Here is a 23,852-nt window from a genome sequence, read left to right as displayed (position 1 = left end):
GGGGGTTTTTTTTTTGGGTTTGAAATTAAAAATTTGGGGCAAACCCCCCAAAAAGGGGGATGTAAAATTTCCCTTTTTTTTTAAAAAAACAAAAGGGGGGGGGGGGGGTGGGAGATTTTCAGGGGAGCCCTCCTGACCTAACAAAACCATGGAGGGGGGGGGGGGGGTTTCAGGGGTACATGCCCCCCCCCCCCCCCCTGATTTTGACCATAATTTGATGCTTTGCAATTATTAGGTTTGATGTAGATTAGGCTGGATTCTGCTCGGTTAATCGAAGTCTTGCAAAGCAGCGGACGTCTTGCGCTAGTGGCTTGCGAGCAGGCTTGTGATTTGATAAATTGCCTCCCGCTTGCTACCGGAGGGAACTTCCGGTGAGTTGTGACTCGTGGACAGTCCTGCTGTACTGTGTCGTGACGTCGCGAACTCTCGTGGCAGTGGGCTCAGTACATCTTACAGAAGATTCTCTTGTTATTTGCATTGAGAGGCTTGCACCAAAAGTGCAAGATCGGTTGTTGTTTTTTTCATAGTTCGGTTGTAAAAAACAAAAAGCTCTATTCAATGCACTTAAAAATTAATATTGGATCGGCTATTCTTACGATGTTAAGGCCTGTTTATTTTTAATGTGCACGAGCCAAGCGCTTCATCGCCGCACGCAAAAGACCTCAGTTTGATTCCCGTATGGGGAGAAATTTTTACTGAGAACCTCCGTCTTTCTGCTGGGGCGTTGTTCCCTCTCAGCTCAGGTTGGCCCTGACATTGGGTTGAAGTAGGCCTAGCCCGTCTCCTAAATGTTCTGTATTATGTCACTGTGAGTGTAACACATCTACAAAATAGGTTACATACATACGATACAAAAGCCAATGACAACGACCCCTGGAGTTCTCCATTTTAGGGTAATCTAAGTCAACTTATTATTATTACTACCAGAAACCTAGGTCTCTGTTACTACAATACCACGTTCCTTCTCACTTATAAATCCATTCGCTTAGCTGATTAACGGCGGGAAGTTAAAAATAACTTCAGCTCTCTACGCCTTGCACCAAAACAAGCCCAGCCTCTCCCTTCCTCCACGGTTCAAAGTTCACACAGCGAGCAGTACTGCTGTTTGAACACATCGAGCTGTCTTGTCGCCATCGAGCGGTCCTACGCCATCGAGCGATACCGCGGCGTGCCGCTCGCTCGGCGTATCGAGACAATACAAGTCAGCAGGTCAGGTCTCGAGCTTGTCCTAGGGCAAATCTCTAGGCCTAGCGCAAATCAGTACTGTGTGAATTGTGGGGCTTGTGGCTGCAGATGGGACTTGAGGCTTGCGCAGGCCTTCGATTAATCGAGTAAACTACAGCGCCACGCCGCGCAGTGACTCTGTGGGCGAGATCTCTCACTCTCCCCTCTCTCTTTTTCTGACGTAAGTGGCTTCGCGGATTGCAAGCAGGGTGGGGATGATGAGGGGGCCTGACACGAGTGGCTTCGCGGATTGCTAATTGCTGTGGACTTGAAGTTTAGACAAGACCAAGGAGGTTACAGTTTGCGCTAGACTCAACTTATCATGCTGGTGATTTGATTTGATGATTTGACCTAGTGATTTGAGGCTTGTGACTTGAATTTGAACTAGGGGCTTGCGAGCACGAGCGGGTTTGCTACCGGGGTACAGCCCTAATGTAGATCTAGGATTCGATGATCTTATACTTTAGCACGTTAAATTCTTCATTGAAGACTTCCAAAACGAGCGACCACTATCAGATCTGGATCAAAATTCTATGTCATCAAGATTATACTCAATCATCAATGGCTTCCAAAATCATGATGGAAGACTGAAAACCACTGTTATTATTATGATCTGTTCATGACAAAATTACGGTAGTTTACACATTTTTAGGCCCAGTTCAAAGTTTTGAAGGTCTGTGTCGGGGATTAGTAGACTTTGGCTTGGGAATTTAACGTGCAAAAGTATAAGATCACCCTAGATTCTATCTAGACTCTATATTCTAGGATATCATGTTCAATCACTCTCCTCTTTCCTTGTCACTTCACTTCACTCTTTACCTCTAGCTAATCTCCTCAACAACGACCGGCAGACACAGCAGCGAAGATAGGGACGGAAACAGCGGCTATGTACACAGTACACACCATTCATTTACTCACTCAATACACTCTTTTGAACACACCATATCGAGGAGAGTTACTCATGTGTGCGACACGAACACACACACACACACAGTGACACACACACACATAGAAGGGGCCTTCGGCACGGTTATCTCCCGCTATGATGCAAAGGTGCGTAACTCCCAGGAAATAGTTTTGTAGGCAGAGCTTCATTGACGACGGCCAGTCAAAAATAATATTATGAATTCTTATCATACGTTCCATTTTTGATGGTAAGTTTGAAAAATAACATTGTGTAATCAAAATTTACACCGATGTCATAATGAAATGAGAGATGTATAGGTTATAGTGCTTATTTAACAGAAGAAGTCAAAACTAATTTGATTTTGATGGATCAAACAATTCTTGCTTATCACATCAAAATCAAGATCTCTACTTCTAATCTAGATTCTAGATTCTAGATCTAGAAAATATAGATAGATATCTAGAATCTAGATCTAGATCTAGATTTATAGATCTAGATTCTAGACACATCTATCTTCCTTCATTCTCAATTTTCGTAGTCTTGAACGCTACGAGAGTTCTACTAGAATACTAGATCTAGTTACCTAAAGTTACTCTCTGTAATAAAGTGTATTGAAACCAGCGCAATCAGAAGTCTTCAATTTTCTTGCTGTTTTTATCATGTGCCTCTAAAAGTTACTGCCTTTACAGCTGGGGACACCAAATCTTTTTCATAAAACGGGTTGGACAACTGAAAGAATTCCGAGGGTGAGCGGGGTACTATTTAATTTAGATCTAGATCTAGCTAGATCTAGATCAAAACACGGTCTAAACTGAATATATAGGCTAATAAAGCAAAGACAACCAATATTTTGATTTATCAATACACAATATGTTAAAAATAAGGCGGGCACTATTTCTCCGCACGTTCGGGAAAATAAGGCTGGGCACTATTTCTCCAAACGTTCGGGAAAATAAAGCTTGGCACTATTTCTCCGAACGTTCGGGAAAATAAAGCTGGGCACTATTTCTCCGAACACTGAAATCACATCCTTTCCCGCAAATTTCGGATATATATATATATATATATATATAGATCTATAATTATATTATAGGCCTACCAAAGATTGTTCGTATACAATATGGTTCAATCGGTCCAAAAAATATCCGCTGTAAATATTTATATAGAAATGCTACTGTTCCAAACAGTTTTTCGCTACAGATGACGTGTTGCCTATGAATTGTGCTGCTCTTTTTTTTTTTTTAAACTTAATGTGTTGTGTTCACTCGTGTGCTATCTAGATCTAAATCTATGGAGGGTTATTGATAACGACACGTAGAACTAGCATCTGCGTTTGTCGTGGCCGCAACCAATCAAAGGTGGCTCGATTTTTTGACATTTTTTTGGTCCCCGAATTGGGGAATAAAAGTCAAATTAAAAAAAAGAGAAACCAAACCTCTTTACTTTTGAAAGAAAGTTCACTTATCTTCACTTCATCTCTATCTCCCTTGTCGTCACCTCGTTGATTTGTTGAGTATGTTACAGTTACATACGATTTGTATTGCTGTTCCTCTTTTATTTTTCCCTCTTTGTGGTGTTTTATTTTGTTGATGTGTAATTTTTTTTTCTTGTTATTGTTCTGATGTGTTGTTTTTCTATTAATTTTTTTTTGCGGGGGAAAAAGGGGGGGGGGGATGTTGTATAGTGTAACGTCATTCAATTTGATGTTCCTACCTTCATTAGATTCTAAATATATATACATGTATATATATATAGATTTAAATGTGTTATGTAAAAGCGTTCCACCAAAACCGATTACATGTACTGACACTGGCAGACTCCTTGTGTGTGATTCCATAATTTACATGTAATATCCTAGGCTGTACTTGAAAAAAAAATTACGCACATTTAGGGTTAAAACAGCCAATCTTCTTCGGACAGGTGGACACACACCCTTATTTGTTAAATTTGTGGTTGTTTATGGGCTGTTCTAATTTTGATTTCATTCTGTTGTGAAACCTTTCTTTTTCACGTTTTTACACTCATCTAAAAATCTCTAGACTAGCTCTTGAAAATTGAAATAGATCTAGACCCAAAAATTTAAGCTCCTTCCCAGACCTCGCAGAATGGCAGAATGACAGTTGGCGCTGAACTCTTGCAAATAGGCAAAAAATCACGAGGCCAGAAACCGTTCGGAGAAATAATGATCGGCACTATTTCTCCGAACGTTCGGAGAAATAGTCACTTCATAAAAATAAAGATAGTAAACATATGTGAGGCAGTGTGTAGGAATCAGGCTCTCGTCAAAATAATGAAAGTGAAGAAACTTGCATTTTTCTGCAGGTTTGTGAATTTTTATCAGATTTTTGTTTTTTGACTCAACACCTTTCATGCCCATTAAAGAACTCATTTCTGTGTGGATTTTTCCGAAAAACGTTGATTAAAGGTATAAAAAATGTTAATTTTCAGTTACCATGGACTCATAAGCTAAGGACATAACTATTCTTTGGCGGCCATTTTCTCACTAATTGTACCTCTGAAAACAGGTGACCCCCACCTCCTTCTTTCGCAAATATCTCGACTTGTATTCAAGATAAATGGATACTTTTTTCTTCCAAATAAACACAAGTGAACAAGCTTTAAGATGATACCAATAACTCTACATGCCCAAAAATTGATGAGAGCCTGATTCCACCACGCTGCCTCACATATATGTAATTGTTGAGTCCCAATTTGTGGGCCACCAGAGACAAATGTGGGATCTGGGCCCCATTTTGCAGTAGTAAATGTGAAAGATTTGTCGTGAACTGGTCAAGAAAGAGTGTGGTACATTGTTTAGAAGTTATGAATTCGGTAAAAGCATGTTTATTCTGCACTGAAGAGTTCAGTGAAATCATGCAATTATTTTCAGTATCAGATGACTAGCATGCTAATAAACACATCTTCCAGTTTTGTTCCCACATGGTGTCATGGAAGCAGGCAAGCTGTCTGGTTGTCAAGTAGTGGATTTAACTTCACACCTCTACTAAATAAAGTAAAACCTGTTTAAGATGGGCCCCCCATTGTCAAGGAGAAAAGTGGCCGTATAAGACAGGTGGCCGTCTTAGGCAGGACTGATCAAGATAAAGAAAACAAATCATTCCCATCTGAAGTCCCAATCGAAAGTAGCCGTATTGTTGTTTTGGTTTTTTTGTTGTTGGTTTGTATTTTGTTTGTTATTTTTATTTTGTTGCTGATTTTGGGCAAGGGTGACAATAAAACAAAATATATCAGACGAGGAAGACCGAGTGCCATGTTAAAAAAAATGCATGGGTCGCCACGACTCGGAGAACGAGCGACGCTTCTGTGGCAATTTCATGTTGACGTCCATTGTTACTTTGTTACAGACTGGGTAAACAGTGACTGCTCGTCTCACGTACGATTTGTGTATGAGTTGTGGGCGGGGCTTATGGGTTATGAGGGATCACATGCTTACCTCACCAGCAGCTGAAAATTGGTAGCTATTGGTCAACAGTGGGAGGGGCCTACGCAACATGATCAGTTGGAGGGACTACCTAACAACAACGACTAGTGATTGAATTATGACGGCTCGCCCACAACGCCAGGGGCCAGTGCACAATTTATGACAAAACGTAATGGAGTCACTAAGGTGGCCATCTAAGACAGGTGTTATTGCTTACTGTGATAGGGGTTGTGTGTTAAAATATGGTGGCCGTGGCCGCGTTGGACAGGTGCCTGTTTTACACAGTTAAATTATACAGAAAAAACGCAGGGGGGAAATGGAAAGTGGCCGTTTGTACAGGTGGCCATCTTATAGAGGTGGCCGTCAGGGCAGGTTTGACTGTACTATCCTAACCGCTCTAGTAATGGGATGTGTCATCGCCACCAGTGTTTGCATCTCATAATGGCCACTGGTTAGCCAATTAAAAACGGAAATGATTGAACTTCTCCTTTGTTTCCCCCCTGTACCCCACCCGTCAAAGTAGTAACCACAATCAACAAGCCATCCCTTCCCTGCATGTAGCAAGGAATCAAGGAACTTTTTTCTTGGCTGGCTCTACAATCAGGGCAGCAAGCAGTGGTTACATTTCATAGCTCTGGCTACCAGGGTTCCATGCTGGTGGGTCACTTCAGCACTTTGAAGACCCACACTACCCTGACTACCTTCACAGTTCAGGGCTCACATTTGTGGGATAACAGCCATCTCCCAAATCACACCCCTTCCCCATTTTCTTGCATGGTGGCATATGGTATAAAGGCCAGAGCTGGTCGAATCAAACTTAAATCGTGATATTTGTTAAATCAGGGCTGAAGGGAGAAAACTTTTTTGGTCTTAAAAAGGTCAAAACAGTCAACAGGGAAGGGGTTTCTCTGTCTGTTTTCTGAGCTGTGAAGGTTTCCAACTCAAATGTATTGTAGAGTTATGTAGAAGAATTTATCAAGGGGCATACAGTTTTCTGTCTTGGGCAGGATTCTGTTATGGCAGGTTTGACTGTATTAATATTTTTCCCATTCACAGCCAGACACTGAAAAGTCTTAGCTGCTCTTACTGGAGGAACTTAAGAGTTGACAGTCTACAGCAATGCTTGTTCCTATCTTCACTTTAAAACTCAACCATCGTGTGACTCCCAGGGCTGTTGCAGTGGGGCGATATGATGGCAGGCATCCAGCACTCACATGTGCTACTACAGCAGGAAAGGTAAGTTTTCTCATTGCTCTTTATGTTGTTGCTAGTGAGCTTTCTTAGGCATTTTATGGGAGATGCGCAATTACCATTTGACCCACTCCAAGACAAACTCGAGAAAGAGAGGATTGACATCTATTAAGATGCACTGAGCTCTTTCACAACAGAGGATGTGTTTTTGCTGTATTGATGCACATTTCTCAAGTCCCATGACAATGGAGTATGAGACTAATTAGGCCTATATGTGCCAGAAAATCCTGGTTCCAATGCATTTATGCATGAAAAGGAAAGATGGTCTGCTATTTTTGGTCTTGTTTTCGTTCTTATTTTGGCTGGCATGTGTGCCTTTGTTGCTATGTCTTTTCCTTCCAGTACCTTTGTCTTGAGGCTTCGCTTAGCCTCCAACTACTAGGACTGTACCCATTCGACTTTGCTATTGGACATTCATGATTTTTGCACTATTCACAGTTATTTGAAGCATGGCAGAGCAATTCGAATGCCGTGGGATTAAAAAATTTTTAAACAGATACTGGATTTTCATCTCATTTTTCTCAAACGTGGTAAAATTGGAGCACATTATATCTAAAGTTATTGAGATAAATATACAGAAATGTTCTTTCTTTGATGGTTACGAGACAGAGTGATTGGAGGAGCCAACGAGAGATATAAAATATTCCTCTAGAGACCTCTAGAGAATATCCCTTATAATCGCTCATCACACCATAGCTCAAGCAAGGGCAGTTACTTGTCACAATAAGCTCCCCTTCCCCTAGGTTATTCGAAATTCGAAGCGCTATGAACGGTGACGTCATGTCATTTCGCTGCACTGTCTGCAACAACAACACACGCATGCTCAGTGACTGGCGCTGTGAAAGTGATGGTCTTATCATATAGAAGAAAAAATCATTTGACAGCTCTTTGAATAGCGGAAGTTGGGTCTGGGCATATCTCTCTATCTCTGATGGTAAAGCCACTTTTTTGGTACTAAATTTAAAAAGGACGAAAACGTCACTAAATGGGTCATTAAATCGAAACTAGCGAACCTGTTATGATAGTACTTCATCTAATGAATGAACTTCCGGTAAGAGAAACCTGTTTTTGGCAATTGCGGAAAAAAGTTGTTGTAAAGGAATGTGCCCGAGCCGCTCGGCTCATCGGTACAACAGTTCCGTTCGCGTGCCGCTGGGAGTAGCTTGCTGGAGATAAAGAGTTATCGTATAACAATTCGATGGCACTTTGAATAACGGAAGTTAGATCAGGGCATAGTGCATATAAGAAAAAAAACATTCGACAGCGATGTGAATAGGGAAAGTTAGGTCTGGGCTTATTGTATATAAAAAAAGCAATTCGACAGCGCTTTGAATAGCGGAAGTTAGATCTGGGCTTATCTTATATAAGAAAAAACAATTCGGTGGCGCATCGAATAGCGAAAGTTAGAGCTGAGCTTGTCGTATATAAGAAAAAATCATTTGACGGAGCTGTGAATAGTTAGTGAATGTTGAATAGCGGAAGTTACGTCTAGGCCTATCATATACAAGAAAAAAACATTTGACGGATGTATTCGAATAGCATGAATAGTGAGCTCACGCTTCGTAGCTTCGATTAATTTTTGTTTCCTCAAAATTGCACAGCACTACCAACTACCCTTTCTCTCTTCAAATTTTCAAAATGTTGCCAACTTTTTTCTGTCAGAATTGGTCTCATCGGCTATGGCAGAAGCCACAAGTCAATGTTAACCTTAATTCTTCAAATTCTTCGGTTTCGTTGGAGAAATTTCCCCCTATTGGTCATCGTCGGACATTGACAAATGAGCTATCCCCCCCCCAACCCCCCCCCAAAAAAACAACAACCCAACAACAACCAAAAACGAAACCCCACTCCCTTTTCTTTGATCTTCTGCCCTCTGTTATCAGGTTTTGAAGGTGATGTATGTGGAAATCATGTTCCTCTTTAAGATGTCTTTGTGTATTACTATGAGTGACAAACTCTCCTACCTTTCCTTACTTTTTCATAATACTAACACGAAAGCTTTAGCTCTTGTCTGAGATCACCTTACCAGCAGCCAGGAAGAGGAATCATTCATGAAGGAGATTGTGATTGAGAAAGGAGTACAGATTGGTGAAGGCAGGAGGAGCAGCCTGCGTGACCCCATCAGACGCTACAACAACCAGCTGATGGTGGAAACAATCAGCCTGCTCACACTGAAATGGACCTTTATGAAGAGGGGCGAGGAATCTTGGAGCTCTCCATCTTCCTAGGACCCCAGGTCTACATTCAAGTTATTTAAGTAAAGCACTAACTTGGAACCAGCTACTTCAGCCATGGTAGAACGTCACAAGATTGCTCAGGTGAAAGCGTATTTGAGAGTCAGCGCTGATCATCTGCACCCACTGCATGAAAAAGTGGGAAGAACTGTACGCACGCGTCTGCTTAGAGGGACTGAATGAATGAATGAGGCAGTGATGACTTTGGCTAAATGCTGTGAATTGCAAGACATACGAGGGGGCAGCACATGGGTCAGTGTCACTGACACACTTGGGCTGTATATTTGAGTGGTAGCAAACTTAGGCAGAGAATGTCGTGAGTTGCCAGAAGGAGCAGCCAATGCCGAGATAGAGATGCTGATAGAGGAGAACAGTGAACAGGGCGACGTAGTCATCTTCACTGATGGATCAGCACAGCGTGGAGTCAAATCTGGATGGGCTTTCTGCGCCCGTGTAAATGGGGTCATACAGAGAGAGCTGTCAGTCGTCACTAGTATAACCATGTCCAGCGTGTTCATGGAGATGAAAGCCATCACTGAAGACCTTAACTGGATTAAGATGACGGAGTACCAGTCTGCTGTCCTCGTCACCGACTCGATGATTACAATTAAAAAAGTGAAGAAACACAAGATGTATGCAGACTGGTGGCAGGCTATACAAAGCAGCAGACTCACAAGGATTGTATGGATCTTTAGCCCTGGTCATGCAGGGGTGATAAGCTTGCCAGCCAGGCTGAGATTGACGGCACCATGCATTTAGATCCACCAACAGTCATGGCAGCATTGACAGCATGGTTCAATGACCACAGAGAGGATGAGGGCACTACTTCACACACAATGGATAGACTAAGGGAAGCTAGTGTCTCTAGAGGGTCGGGGAGGGACAGCAACCTGCATGGAAAAGCCAGAAGAATATCCTACCTATTGTTAACTGGCACAATCAGCAGGCAGACCCGTACTTGGATCCTGGAGAGGAGGGAGGAGCAGCTATAACATTGTGCCGCCTGCAATGATGCCTATTCCCCAACCAAATAAGTCAGTAAGTAAGCAGCTACTTCAGGTAGAGGAGCAGAAATAGCAACAAAGAGAACGAAAGGCACAAAATCTGATACTCTGTTCTTTTCTTCAACAGGTCCTGGTTCACAGTCCACACACAAAACAGATAGACTCTGGCTCGGGAACAGGCTCCGACATCAGTCTGCTGAACATCAATCAGCAGATCACATCGTTGGCGTCAGGCCAGTTGGATTTGAATTGTGAGGGAGACCTACTGGTAGTGGGGACCCCCACCAATGTTTTGGCATACGACATCAACAATAACAGGGACTTGTTTTACAAAGACGTGAGAATTGTTTTTTTCATGTTCTCATATTTTTGTTATTTTTGCACCCCTACAATTTTTCAAGAACGTTTATGCTAAGTCGATAAAATCATGGCTAATAAATTGCGTTTTTTGTTAACATACCTTTGTCAGTTGTTGCTGCTGGTTACCTTGTTTGCAAGATGAGTTTATTTCATTCAGTCAGTCAATAAAGAAATAGTTAGAAGGAGAAGCAGAAAATGACTGTACGGATTATTATATTAGATTGTGTTCATTTGTGGATATTTTGATACCTAAGAAATGTATGTATATGAGAGTCACATTTCTTATTCATATATAACGTTAGGATAAAATTTTAGACCATTTCCCCACAATGTTAACTGCATTGAAGTTGAATTTAACATAATAGACTTTCAGCTGTTACTACTTATATTTCTTTGCTTACCTGCAGAGCCCTGATGGAGCTAATGCTATTACCATTGGAATGTTGGGAAGCATTGAGACCCCTCTTGCTGTTGTCGGTGGCAATTGTTCTATACAAGGGTACAACAGTGAAGGAGAGGACAGTTTCTGGACTGTAAGTGAATCGTTCAACTTTTCTAAGATTCTCTTACTCTAGGTTTACGTCTTAAGAATGACAAATTTGGCTCTGTGTCTGACTGGGGTTTTGTTGGACAGAGGGAATCACTTTACAAGGTGTTGGACTCAGAGAGACAGCCTGGGATAGCTTATCTTACAGAAAATGGAATGATATAGAAAAAGTGCTTTTTGAATGAAGCTGTTCTTTTATTTCCTGGCTACAAGAATAGGAATTACCCTCAGGTAGTTTCAGTCCAGTTTAAAAGAAAAACGGGTAACAATTTTCCAGCTTCAAGCAATAAAAGTCATGTTGATTCTGTAAGCTCACACTGATAATTCATCGAAACCTTTAGGTCTTCTTGGATGTAGGTAAATCTCTTGTAAAATATTTTCTTTTCAACTTTCAATGATTTCACAGCACCATTCCGACTGTTATAGGATACAATATACATACATCTGGCAACTTATATCAGACTTGATGAAATTTGATTTGTTGTTGCTATTTTTGGTACTAATTCTGTTCTGGCTGGGATCGTTTCTTTCAGCAAAATGTTCTTTTTGTAGTACACCTGTGAGTTTGAAATTCATTTTTCTGTTGATATCAATAGAATAAGAGCTGTTGAAGTGGTAGTCAGTAGTGATAGGTAATTGCAGGAGGTTAATTTGGAAATTGTGTGAAGAAGTTTTGCTTAAAGTAAAGTTTTTCAAGTTGGAGCAGACTGATTTCATAATGAGAAACTGTCTTGTGTTCGACAACTATTAGATCCCTGCATGCAGCTTGGACATGATGCTCTAAATAGCAAAGTTATACGCTAACTCAGGCACCTACTACTTATCTCCGGAACCGCCGTGCCGGTGAGCAGCAGGCTGCGGCTCGGGCACATTCCTTTACCACGACTTTGACGGCAAATTCCTTTTTTTCTGTTGCAGACAGCAGATCTCTTTTTCTGAGATATCATTCATTAGATGACGGCCTATCAAAATAGGTTCACTTTTATTGATTTAATTACCAGTTTAGTGACATATATGTCATTTTTAGATTTTTTTACTAAAAGAGGGCCCAGCATAGTGCGTTTACCCCCTCCCTACGAGATAAAGAGTTATGGTATTGCTACTTTTCAGGTGACTGGTGACAATGTGCAGAGCATTTGCTTGCTTGACTTCAGCAACAAAGGCCAAAATGAGGTATATTGTGCTTTTTATCAATATTGTTGAAGAAGAACTATGTTAATGTCCATTTCACTACAATTATCAAAAGAGATTGTTTTGGTTTTTTTCTTAATTTTGTAGGAAAAGAAAATAAACCCTATTTTTGTCAAAAGAGAGGAAAGAGAATGGCACACAAATTGTAATATGATGTTTTAGATGCTATGATTGACCCATATATTGTAACTTTAGATGAGTGCCTATACGTATGGGGAGACTGTATGAATAATGATATTTGAAACTGATAATATGTCAAATATTCTGTTTTGCTTTTTTTCATGGGATTTGCAAGCAATGGTTTTTTTTCCTAGATGGCTATTTTTTATTTTGTGGATTTAATCAAAACTTTTGCCTTTGTCTGTGTGAAATTTTAACTAAACTCAAGAAATGAAATTGTAATTGCATTTTTCTTATACGACTCTGAAAGGGATCAAAGAATGTTGAGCACATGCAAATACTTGCTTCATGTATAGTACTACTCATTCTGCATAAATGTCGATGTACAAAAAAAATATCACAACAAGTACTTATTTGTAGTTGGTTGTCCCTCTGAAAGCACTGGCTGCTTCACATTAACGCCTTTGGCAGGCTTCTTCACACCCTTGAGGAACATACAATATTGCAGTCTGTTTGCAGTTACCATCATTCACGGATAAGTCATTATCATTATCATTGAGATTACTTGCTTTGGTCTTGCTTAAGATTAATGTTTATATTTCAGCTGATTGTTGGCTCGGAAGATTTTGACATCCGTGTCTTTAGAGAGGACGAAATTATTGCGGAAATGACGGAGACAGAGGTACGCCTGAGATCTTTCTTGTTTTTGTGATCTTTACTAAGAACTCGTAGCTTGAGCCAAACGAAAGATGTAAATGATCTGCTGCCTCACCAACTGAGAGTGCCACTACCTCACTGATGTCATCAATGTGCCAATACCTCTCATGAGAAAAATGACTGCCTTTCTTTGTGCTTACAATATCTTCTGTCCAACTCTCTTTCATTATGGTCACTTGCGTAAAGGTCTGGTTTTGCAAAAAATAGCTGCACCCCATCAAGTACTTTAAAAAGATATATGCAACAAATATTTATCTAAACACTATTGAGAACTTTTTTTGAATAAGTCAAAGAGACAGAAAAAAACCCCAGAGCAATGTTTGCAATTGCAAATGAAAGAGGATGTAGATAACAGTTTATAGGCAATGTTTGGGGGAGAATTGATGATCTTGTTAGTGCTTTTCTGCGACTGCTACTGTTGCTGCTACTATGGTTGATTGTGCCGACGTTGAATGCTGTTATTTCCCCAGGTAATCACCAATGTCTGTCCCATGCTGGGCACAAGGTTTGGTTATTCGTTGGGGAATGGAACTGTTGGGGTCTACGACAAAACTTCAAGATATTGGAGAATCAAGGTATGTTAACCTGCTGTGTGTAATAGTTTATCAGTTCATGTTGTAAGGTGAGGGGAAAATCCCCGAGTTAACCATTTTGTGTATTATTAGTTTATCAGCCTAGGTGTGCTCTGTTTGTAATCAAGCACTCTACTGAGTAGCACTCATAGTCGGGGAAAGTTAAAGTTAAGCTTCAAGATCTGCCATCCCTTGATGAAGATGCAGCTTCACTTACAGAGGAGTTAAGAGAATTCTACTGTATGTGTTCATTCATAGGGCTCACCAGTATTAATCCTTGATTTGCCGAAAGAAAAAAACTTTCCTACATTTGCCTTTCATGCATTGTATGTATCATGTGCAAATAATGTAATCAAAGTGAGATTTTCATTCTGTGCTGCACGTATGTATTTATCAGGATATTAAACATATGGTACCACTTGTGTCTTACGTGCTATGGTTATGCTATGTGCCGTTGTGTGTAAAAGATATGAGTTCAATTCCTACCAGGGAAAGTTATTTCATTATCTTTATTTGTCTGAAGGGATGAGGTATCCCACTTGGTCTGGTTTGAACCTTACAGATGGGCTTGAAGCTGTGTGCCTCCTACATGGTCTAGATCCTATTGAAGGGCTGTGTAAAACATTTACAATCATTCATTCAACATATGATATCAGGACCATGGAAAAGAAATTGATTTATGTGTTGTCTTTACATTTTCAGTCGAAAAACCAAGCTGTGTCCATTCATGGCTATGATTTAGACAGCGATGGCGTGCCTGAGTTGATCACTGGCTGGAGCAATGGAAAGGTACAGATAGTCTTTTATTTATCCCAGGAACATTCAAGTGGTCATGTATTTCTTTCTACAGTTTGTCACTCTCATTGGCCTTAGTCATATTTTGGCGATTTGAGAAAAATAACAAAAATTTTTGCACTAACAAAACAGACACGACACACCTAGTTTTTAAAAAACAGTTTTTTGGTTTTATTAAAATTCAAAAGTTTAAAACAACTTTTGACTGAAATCAGGGGAACTAATCAAATTATCTAGATGTGGCCATAGCTCAGATTGCCCCAAAAGTGGCTTTGGCAATTATTGAATGAAGGTGACGAGTTTCACAACAACAGCTTCTCGTGCTCTCTAGTTGTTTAAGTTGCAAATGTCCATGCCACAAAATGTGTACATGCCTGAGGCATGGGTCTACATGTTCATATTCTGCTTTTGTAGGTCACAGCATTTCTGCATAGAATGACCTTTCCTGTTCTGTGTTGGTGTACAGTTTGGGAGGGGTATGAAAAAATTGTTTCAAACTTTCAGCAGGCTGGAGCTTTGGATAAGCTGAGGTCTGATAGTTTTGTTGGGGGGTTCACTGAGTTTGCTTGTCAGTATTTTCTTTAAGTTGCTTTAGGAACACAATGGACATACTGTTATTTCTCCTACCAGTGAGTATATGGAATTTTCAGCCAGAGTGCTTTTCCCTTCTTCTTTTCAGATTGATGCTCGGAGCGACAGGACAGGTGAGGTGATCTTCAAGGACAACTTTAATCATTCAGTTGCTGGAATCGTACAGGTAAGAATGAGAGGGGGTGGGGGCATGGGGGTGGGATGTGAGGGTGGGATGTGTTTGGAGTGGGGTGGGGTGGGGGGGGGATGGGGGTAGAGGAGTGTATGTGTGTGTGTGGAGGGGGAATGTGTGTGGGTGGAGGTGGGAGGGGGCTAAATGAATTGTCTCTTCCTCCCTTTGACTTTTTCCACATTTGTGAGGTTGTTTCTTCTTAACTCTACATTTGCTTGAGATGTCTGTTAAAAGTGAGTCTGGTGATAACACAGGTTTGGTTCAATATTCTTATGGGTCTACAACAGATGCCACTAGAAATGAAAAAAAGGAGGATTGTATGTTATATGACACAATAGCAAGACAGCCCACTTTACAATTGTGACATTTTTTGGTTCTTTTCAGGCTGACTATCGCCTGGACTCAAACACCTCCCCTGGAGAACAGCTGTTGTGTGTGTCTATAGAGGGAGAAGGTAGAGTTTTGTTAATTGTCGCAGTCTAGGCTGATTTCTATAAGTTTGCTCCAAATCTTGTAATTTTTCTATGTGCATTCCTGGTTTCAGACCTTTGCCGCCTGGTGCAGTTGCTTTTTTGCAGATATTCTGGTGTCCTTAGAAAGAAGACTGTCACTGTCATTTTCAATGTTTTTTTCAAAGTTTTTTCTTGTTGTCTTGTTTGGAAGTTAATCTTGTTTAACTTCATCTCTTCTCATCACATCTTATTTTGTCTAAACTCTTCATAAATCTGATCTCATCTGTATTATTTTGTTACATCTTTGTTTCTATAAACTTGAATTAATCTTTGAGTGACTCTAAACATCACTTGGGGATTCAATTCTAGGTCAACAACATTGTAGTCCAGCAGGATACTAAGCTGTCAGTTCCCCCAGAATGGGTGTGAAAACCTAAAGGAAATAACATGAATAGAGAATGTTATTTCTTTGACATCTCTTTTACTTCAGAAACATAAAAAGAAATGATTTATCACAATCTTAATGATATTACGCAAATTTCTTGTGTGTTGGAAAAGATGGCTACATCTAAGTCAGATAGTGTTTATGTGGCAATGTAAGTACAAATGTGCATTAAGATCTTTCCACTGTAAAGCTGAAAATAGTTTCTGAGGAGTGAATATAGGGTTTTTAAAATTCTTGTTTTATCTTGTGCAGTCAGGGGCTATAATCCAGCCAGCGGCGGGCCAGGCAGCAGCCTCATGGACTCCAATGTTGAGCAGGACACGATCCGAGAGCTGAGTCAGAGAAAGCAGGTAGGTTCAAAACAGTCCAGCTGAAGTCAGGAAATTTTAAGTCATTTGGATGCTGATTCTGACTTGTCGCTTACTGACCCAGACATTAGCTGAAGGAGTATGTAAGCTGCGGGTGTTTTGAGGGTGCTTAGGGCATTCCTTTCTTTTACTTCTTTCCAGTTTTAGAATGTCATATTTGGCATCTTTTGAATTTGTCTCATTGATCTGAAGTAATCTCCAAGTCAAACCAAAGACCTTTTAATTAAATTAATTAGGAAATATAATAAAAATTTGATTATGAATCTAATCTGTGAGAAATCTTCAGAAGGAAAGGAATACTATATTTTTAATGCTTAACCTGATCTTAGGCATACTTTTGTACATTTTTATGTCTTGTTTTCGTTCCTCCCACTGTCCATAACATTAAGAGAAAATATACCGTCTTTGTCAAAATTGCTAGCCTATCAACACTTTTTTGGACTTTACACCCCCTGATTTCTCTTAAGTACTTGTCCACTCTTATGTTTAAGTTCAGTGACTTTGGTACTGCATTGCATTAGATAAGATACAATCTCCAAAAGTCAATGTGGTGTTAGATAAATAAAAAAACAGTTTCTTTTCACATCACCTAATTTGACATCAACAGCATTATTTAATGAGTTAAATCAGTCATGAAGAGAATCATAGCAGCACTCCCAGGAAAATTGCTACTTTTCCAGGAAAATAAGGCAACTTTCAGGAAAAGAATATAACTTCCTTCAAAACTGTGGAATATCTGGGAAAATGGTAGAACTAAAATGACAATAAAAAATAGCAACATTTACAGGATAATAGACAAGCTATATGTGAAGCATGCTGACAAAATGAGTTACTTCTCGGATTCAAGCCTTAAGGAAATAGATACTTCACGCTTATAGGTGAAACTTTTACTATTTATAAGTATAAAATAATAAAAGACAGGTTTTAGTTAAAAATTTAAGAATACAACATCAATAGAAATTCTACAAATTTGACACTACTGTCGATTTTTGGCCAATGTTTCAATTTGTGGATTGCGAGAAGTAGCTCATTTTGTCAGCATGCCTCATATATATGGTTTTAGGAAAACTTACATAAAAATTGCCAAATGTTCACTGAAATAGGAAAATATACATGAACATTTTTTTTACAATGGAGGAAAAACAGCAAACTATATTGTGAAACAGGAAAAGTTACAAGACAGGAAAACTTGCAGAAAAATAGCAAATATGTACAATGAAAAATAAAGACTTGAGAAAAGGGAGCAAAGACAACTTCAGTGCCTCACATTAAAGTGAATGCTGTTTTGTTTATTATTCCCCAGAACCTGATGCTGGAACTGAAAAACTATGCGGAAAACTCCAAGGTGGCCATGACAGGTGGTGCTGCGGGTCTGGCAGCGTCATACGGAGGTCAACCTGGTGGTGGCGGAGGAGGAGGAAGGCTGGGCCCAGGTGGAGGAGGTCCAGGGAATGTGCCGTTTCCTGGCATGGGTGGTCTGCAGGTGTGTGTCTTGTAGTGGTTTGTACAGGTCGGATAGGAGAGATGTACTTACTCAATGATTTGTTAACCAATCTCATAGCACAGAAGCATCGTGATTTAACACTTTGCCCCCCCCCCCCCCCCCCCCCCCTCCGGACCTGATCGGCCATGGTAAGAAGCCGTCCCTTTTCTCCGCGAGACACCAATCAGGGACAGTCTGATGTAGCAACAAAAACGTTTTAACTAAATGATCTCTTTTTTTGACATGCGCACTTGTTAAAGTTAAATTTCTTTTCTGAATGGTTTGTGTGACCTTTGAGGTCGAAAATCATATTGTATACAGTCATTTTTTGTGTGAAAAATGCCGAGTACACCTATAATAAGTACTGTTTGACTCTTACGCCATGATTAGAATTCGGTTGATGAATGAGCTAGATCTAATGTTTTCTGAGCTCCGATTTTAATTCCTTTTTTGGTGAACATGCGATCATCACTCTTAATTTTCTCAGCATGCTGAAATTTTAATAATGGTTGGGGTATTATTGCCGAGATACAGGTGTAGTACTGATGTACCGCAAGTGTGTGGGTGGAAAGTGTTAATTGACGGCTGGACTATCCTCAAAATACCAATGTGGATAAACAGAACAAACTGTGGAACACATCCTACTGCAGAGCAAGACACACAGGGCCCTGAGATAGGGAACGAGGCCAATCCCATTACCACTACAGGAGAAACTGTATGCGCCAACAGAAGAATTTGGCAGGACATCCCATTATCTGGTAGATACTGAACTTCAAGTGTGATGCAATGGAGAGGAAGAAGAAGAACTGACAGCAAATGAAATGTGGAATTAGTTCAGCTATACTTTGTTCATATCTAAAGAACAGAAATTAAACTTCTAATTATAATGTATGTGTCAGTGTGATGTTATATTCTGACTTGAATCTAATAATAGAACATCTAGAAACCGACTGTGGGTTTTTTTACGCTGCTTCATCGTCATGTCAAGCACTTACATTATTTCCTTTGAAAATGTCTTCTGAAAGAAAGTGAAACATGATGTCGGCTTAAAAATTTGACACCTGGAAAATTTTTTAGAAGAAATGTGAATGTTTCAAAGCTTTCAGTCTTATTTTACATCATTGTATTTTGTTGTGGTCAGGCATTTGCATTACTATCACTTTCTCAAAAAAATCTATTTTGTTGATCCACATGTAACCTTGTGCAGTTGCGGGCGTTGTAAAACACATATCAAAACAAAGCTGAAACTTTCATAATAGTATGCCTGTTTGCATAATCTTATGCACGTATGAAAATACACCTTTTATTATTATTTATTATTCGTTTGTACTTTTGTATGCACAGTTTATAATGACTCTTTTAGAATAAGACAGTTATATTTGCACACCCCTCATGCTGAGGTACCGACATCTGCAGTCCAACCTGCTCTAATGACCACGTGTTCAAGACAATCGTCTGTACAAACACCCACTTCTTACTTCCCGGCTTGCATTTTTGTTTGGTTCATAAAGACACTGTCCAAGACGTCCACCTGTCCAAAAGAAACCTCTTCTCTCCTCGACAAAGGGCGGCTGTCTTGGTACAGTTTCAATTACATTCCACAATGGTCTGTCTCCACTTACTGTATTCTCTCTCATCAGCCTGGAGCTACCAGTGGCTTTGACGCAAGTGGCGGTGGCATCGACGGGCCGAACATGGGTGGCTCCTCGGCTCTTGCAGGCCACTCCATGGGGCCCGGTGGGATGTCCCAGAGTGCGGGAGGAGGGATGCAGAATCTCAAGCTGGGCGGTAGTTTAGGGGAGTACAAGGCGTCCCCTGTCGGCATGATCCCGGTGAGTCATGCACAAGATGACTGCTGCTTGCGATTTTGATTTATTTCCATTTGGAACAGCTGCTCAGTGTGAGATCCTGTCATACGTCAATTTTCAGAACGGCATATGGTGAAGTCTTACACGAAGTAGTCGAAATAGCCTGGCTTTGTTTTGTATTTTTGAACGTTTTTCTTGTTTTGCCCTATCTTGTCTTTTCTTGTCTTTGTTTTTGCCTTGTCTTGTCTTGTCTTGTCTAATCTGTGATTGCAATACAACATTTTTGGATTGTCTAATTACTGTGTATAATAGTGTTATACTTACAAATGTATTTTTTAAAGTTACATGTCAAAGTGAATAAGTTTGCAGGTTCAAGTTTCAAAATAATGAACTGGAAAAATCTTTATTTCTGTGTCTGGCGAAAAACAGTTTATTTACTCGTAACAAAACAGATCTGCCAAGAGGTATGTGTGTGTGTTCGTATTACGTATTCATATGTACGTCTATATAAGTGTCTGTAAATCATGTCATTTGAGTCATGAATAAAATAAGCACAGTCGTGCACAGATAACACGAACATGGAAAACTTGAAATCTTGGATAGCTCGTACAATTTGTCATTCCTAAACTAGTTACTCTTTCATACTTTGTTTTTATCAGTAAACCAGAATTATTATGTATGTGTATCAAACGCATTTGTCAATCACTGACGTGTTTGAATTATCCTCACCCGAGTGTATTTCAGAATATTTTTTTTCTATCTAATCTTCTAAGGTGGGGTTAAACAAAGGTAAACATGTTTTTTTTATAACAGCAGCTGTGCGAGTTTCTCTTTAACTTAAAAAGAAAAGAAAAGGAAGAGAAGACAGCTAGACTAAGGCTCAGGTGCGAGTGAGTTACGTTTTTTTGTTTTATTTCTTTGATTTGTTTTCTTTCAGGCGAACACTCAGCTTCAGACAACTTTGACCGTAAACACAGGGGATGAGACGAGACCAGTAAGTCAGTAGCTATGTTGTATCTGTATGTCTGTGGGAGTTCTTGCTGGCTTTCAGCTTGTCTTTCATTTTTGTTAGATAAAATAGCACTTTGAGGCTATTCTTTACATATTCACATGCACACACATGCACACACATGCACACAAACACATACGCACACACATACACACACATACACACACACGCTCTCACACACACACACACACACACACACACACACACACACACACACACACACACACACACACACACACTTACATCCATTTGCCAGTGTTACATAATTTGATAAAACGCCGTAACACATAACACAAACAATCTTACAAATATCTATTTGCTGACTGCTACTGTTTTTTTAGTTAGGGACTTCATGTCTAATTCAAGGATGCCCTTTGTGACTATCCACCTAAATTCTGTGCCTCCAGCGTATAACTGAAATTATTGTGAGCCTGAGATAATAATAATAATAAATGATAAAATAAATATAACATTTGTACAGTACAAATTCGGGCTCAACAGTAAGCTCTATGTGCTTTATTATCTATGTTATTACCCCAGAATACTTGATAGCAGTCTGAAACAATCTCAAATTCACGAGAAGCATACAGTGCAAGCAGCCATTTTACAGGTGCTAAAACACTGACATACTGACAAAAGATCACTAACGATCCAACTGCTGGGGCTTTCAGATGTGTTTTATAGAATAAAATCTGAGTTAAAAAACAAACAAAACTTGTGCTTGGGGTTGGTGGTAATGACTTAATGTGTGTCATTCTGGTTGATATGAGTTATATATTAAGAGAACCTAGAGTGTCGCTTGTCTTTCCCCAGCCTCATGTTGAGCTCATCATCAGCACCACAAATGGTGAGTCGCTGTTATCTTTGTCCTCACTGTAAATACCAGAGTCTCATGTGTTTGTCTTGGAGGTTTTGTTATTATTCTTATTCGTTTGTCTTTCAAAAGATGACGATAATCAACTACTCTATGTTAGGCTTCGTCATGAGTCACTTTTCAAAATGGCATATGCTGGAGTCTCACCGTAAGTTAAGTAGTCATACTTCCGGTATGAGTTTAGCATCCCGTTAAAACTGTAAGACTTTCAAGGAGTGGAGGAGCTGTTCAAAGAGGTGGTTTGGGCACTGTATTGATGAAAGATAAGACATATATAGTAGAGTCCACTTAAACTGAAATCTTCAAAACTGCTGGATTTTCTTAGGTTTAGTCAAGTTTTTAGTATAGAGGTTGCTCATCATCATCATCATCATTGCCTTTCTTACCCTGGATCAAGATATAGGCCACGAACAAACACTTTCCACCTTTTCCTATCCTGGGCTAGCCACTTGATGTCATTCCATATCTTCCCACTTTTCTGTACATCTATTTCTGTGACTATTCTCCAGGTTCCAGGTGGTCTTCCCCTGGGTCTTTTACACTGTGGGATCCAGTCTAACACTTTCCTTGTTATGCATCTGCTTGACTTCAGAATAAAAAAACAGTGTGGATTTAATTTTCTATTGGTTTACCACTGTTTTTGAATTAAAAGTATTCAGTTTAAGTGGTATTTGTTTGGAGATTTTTATTTCAAAATGTTTTACTATTTTGTTGCCATTCTGTTAGTGATTTGTTATTTTCAACACTGTTGTATGTGGTTGGTGGGTGTTGTTGTCTGGTCTACTCCTCCTACGTCTTTTCAGTGTTTTGTCTGTATGTGCGAAATGAAATTTGGCTAGTGTTAGGTACTGTGCCGACTAGCAGAGAGCTACAATACAATCACATCGAACATCTTAATTTTATACAGAAAGTAGTAAGTTTCTGAATCCAGGAATGAGAACAAGAAATCTTGGAAATACTGAAGTTCTATGTAAGTTGTTAAACTGATGCATCGTGGCTTATACTCTTTTTTTGTATTTTTCGCCAGACACAATCATCAGAGCTGTGTTGATCTTTGCTGAAGGAATTTTTGAAGGAGAAAGCCATGTTGTGTGAGTAGAATCATAGCTTAAGAGTAAGTGGGAATGGGAGGAAGATGTTGCGGAAGTTATTATCTTACACACAAGTCCCCTACGACAATTATTTTTTCGCTTTCTTTTCCAGCAATGCTGCTCAATTTGTACTCTTTATATAATGCAAAGAAAATGTCTCCACCCTTTTGACTGATTTCCATGCCATGTTTGACTGAAGTAATGTTTTCTTCTAGGAGTTCCTAGTCAAATCTTTTTCAATGGCTGCCATTTTTTCCTCTCTCACAAGGTAAAAGAGGTGACTGTGATCAGTGGATTTTAATTTTTTTTAAACTTCGCAATCAGTAGAAACAGAATAGTATGTGAATGGTCATAAAATTTGGTGCTAAATTATGCAAAATGGGGAACAACTTGCATTACTTTTTGACTCCACCTTGTACATGTATCGTTCTTATATGATCCCATCCTGACTCTTTCTTCTCACTAATACGGAACAGACATCCTAACGGGCAGACCATCAGCAGCTGTCTGAAGGTACCGATTGTCCCTCCCAAAGATGTTCCAGTTGATCTACATATTAAGGCTATGATTGGGCAGAAGAACAGGTTAGTTTTATCATGTATATAATTGTGTGTTTTTACTGATCCCAACGTTTTGTTGGAACTTTTAGCAATTTTGTACAAATACAGGGGGCATGTGGCTACTGCTATGATAAATAGAGCTATTTATATGATGGGTATCTGCAATGTTATATAATCATAATAATAAATAGCATTTATACTGCGCATTTCCATTTCCTAAAAGATGCTCAATGCGCATTACAATGAAAAAGACATCACATCTTAAAAATTAATCGACACAAATGTGTACGTAAAACAAAGTATTGTACATATAATATAATGCATATGTGTAAAATTTTATACCAGAAAAACAGTCTCGCAGTGAGGTTGAAAATGTGTTCACTAAAAATATACAATGCAATATAAATTCACGAACAGTCAGTGTATGTGTATGTATACACTAAGCTTATGGTGATTGTTATGATGAATATAGCTTTTCATATAATGGATGTTTGCAATGTTGTATGTATATCCTAACCTATTAGCTGCTGCTATAATGAACCTCATCATTCATGTACATATAGAGAAGACTTATGCCAATGGTCAGGATGAATGTTAGCAATGCTGTCCTTCAATAGGCTTATGGTTACTCTTAT

At 39.5% G+C, this 23,852-nt stretch overlaps 2 protein-coding genes across 2 annotated transcripts in view; one reads left to right on the top strand and one right to left on the bottom strand.

Moving 5' to 3' along the window:
- LOC101854117 (DNA topoisomerase 3-beta-1) overlaps positions 1–2,144 on the bottom strand; it is a gene marked incomplete in the record, with an annotated part of 36,759 nt that extends 34,615 nt beyond the window's left edge. Inside the window, 1 exon segment of the mRNA XM_035972177.1 lies at positions 2,044–2,144.
- Positions 2,145–2,295: 151 nt separating this feature from the next.
- The window catches only part of LOC101853881 (Bardet-Biedl syndrome 2 protein homolog), a 30,336-nt gene continuing 8,779 nt past the window's right edge, over positions 2,296–23,852 (top strand). Inside the window, exons 1-17 of the mRNA XM_005107402.2 lie at positions 2,296–2,378; positions 6,630–6,809; positions 10,190–10,399; positions 10,830–10,955; positions 12,080–12,142; positions 12,885–12,962; positions 13,468–13,572; positions 14,272–14,358; positions 15,044–15,121; positions 15,512–15,581; positions 16,277–16,374; positions 17,696–17,875; positions 19,516–19,707; positions 20,621–20,677; positions 21,506–21,539; positions 22,594–22,657; positions 23,134–23,241. Coding sequence (XP_005107459.1) covers positions 6,693–6,809; positions 10,190–10,399; positions 10,830–10,955; positions 12,080–12,142; positions 12,885–12,962; positions 13,468–13,572; positions 14,272–14,358; positions 15,044–15,121; positions 15,512–15,581; positions 16,277–16,374; positions 17,696–17,875; positions 19,516–19,707; positions 20,621–20,677; positions 21,506–21,539; positions 22,594–22,657; positions 23,134–23,241 — 1,667 coding nt within the window. The 5' untranslated portion in view covers positions 2,296–2,378; positions 6,630–6,692. The remainder of the gene's footprint in view (positions 2,379–6,629; positions 6,810–10,189; positions 10,400–10,829; positions 10,956–12,079; positions 12,143–12,884; positions 12,963–13,467; positions 13,573–14,271; positions 14,359–15,043; positions 15,122–15,511; positions 15,582–16,276; positions 16,375–17,695; positions 17,876–19,515; positions 19,708–20,620; positions 20,678–21,505; positions 21,540–22,593; positions 22,658–23,133; positions 23,242–23,852) is intronic.

The sequence above is a fragment of the Aplysia californica genome, unplaced genomic scaffold (genome assembly GCF_000002075.1).
Source record: "Aplysia californica isolate F4 #8 unplaced genomic scaffold, AplCal3.0 scaffold00601, whole genome shotgun sequence".
NCBI classification, from domain to species: domain Eukaryota; kingdom Metazoa; phylum Mollusca; class Gastropoda; order Aplysiida; family Aplysiidae; genus Aplysia; species Aplysia californica.
Note: the sequence above shows the minus strand (reverse complement) of the source record. Positions and strands in the feature narration are given on the sequence as shown.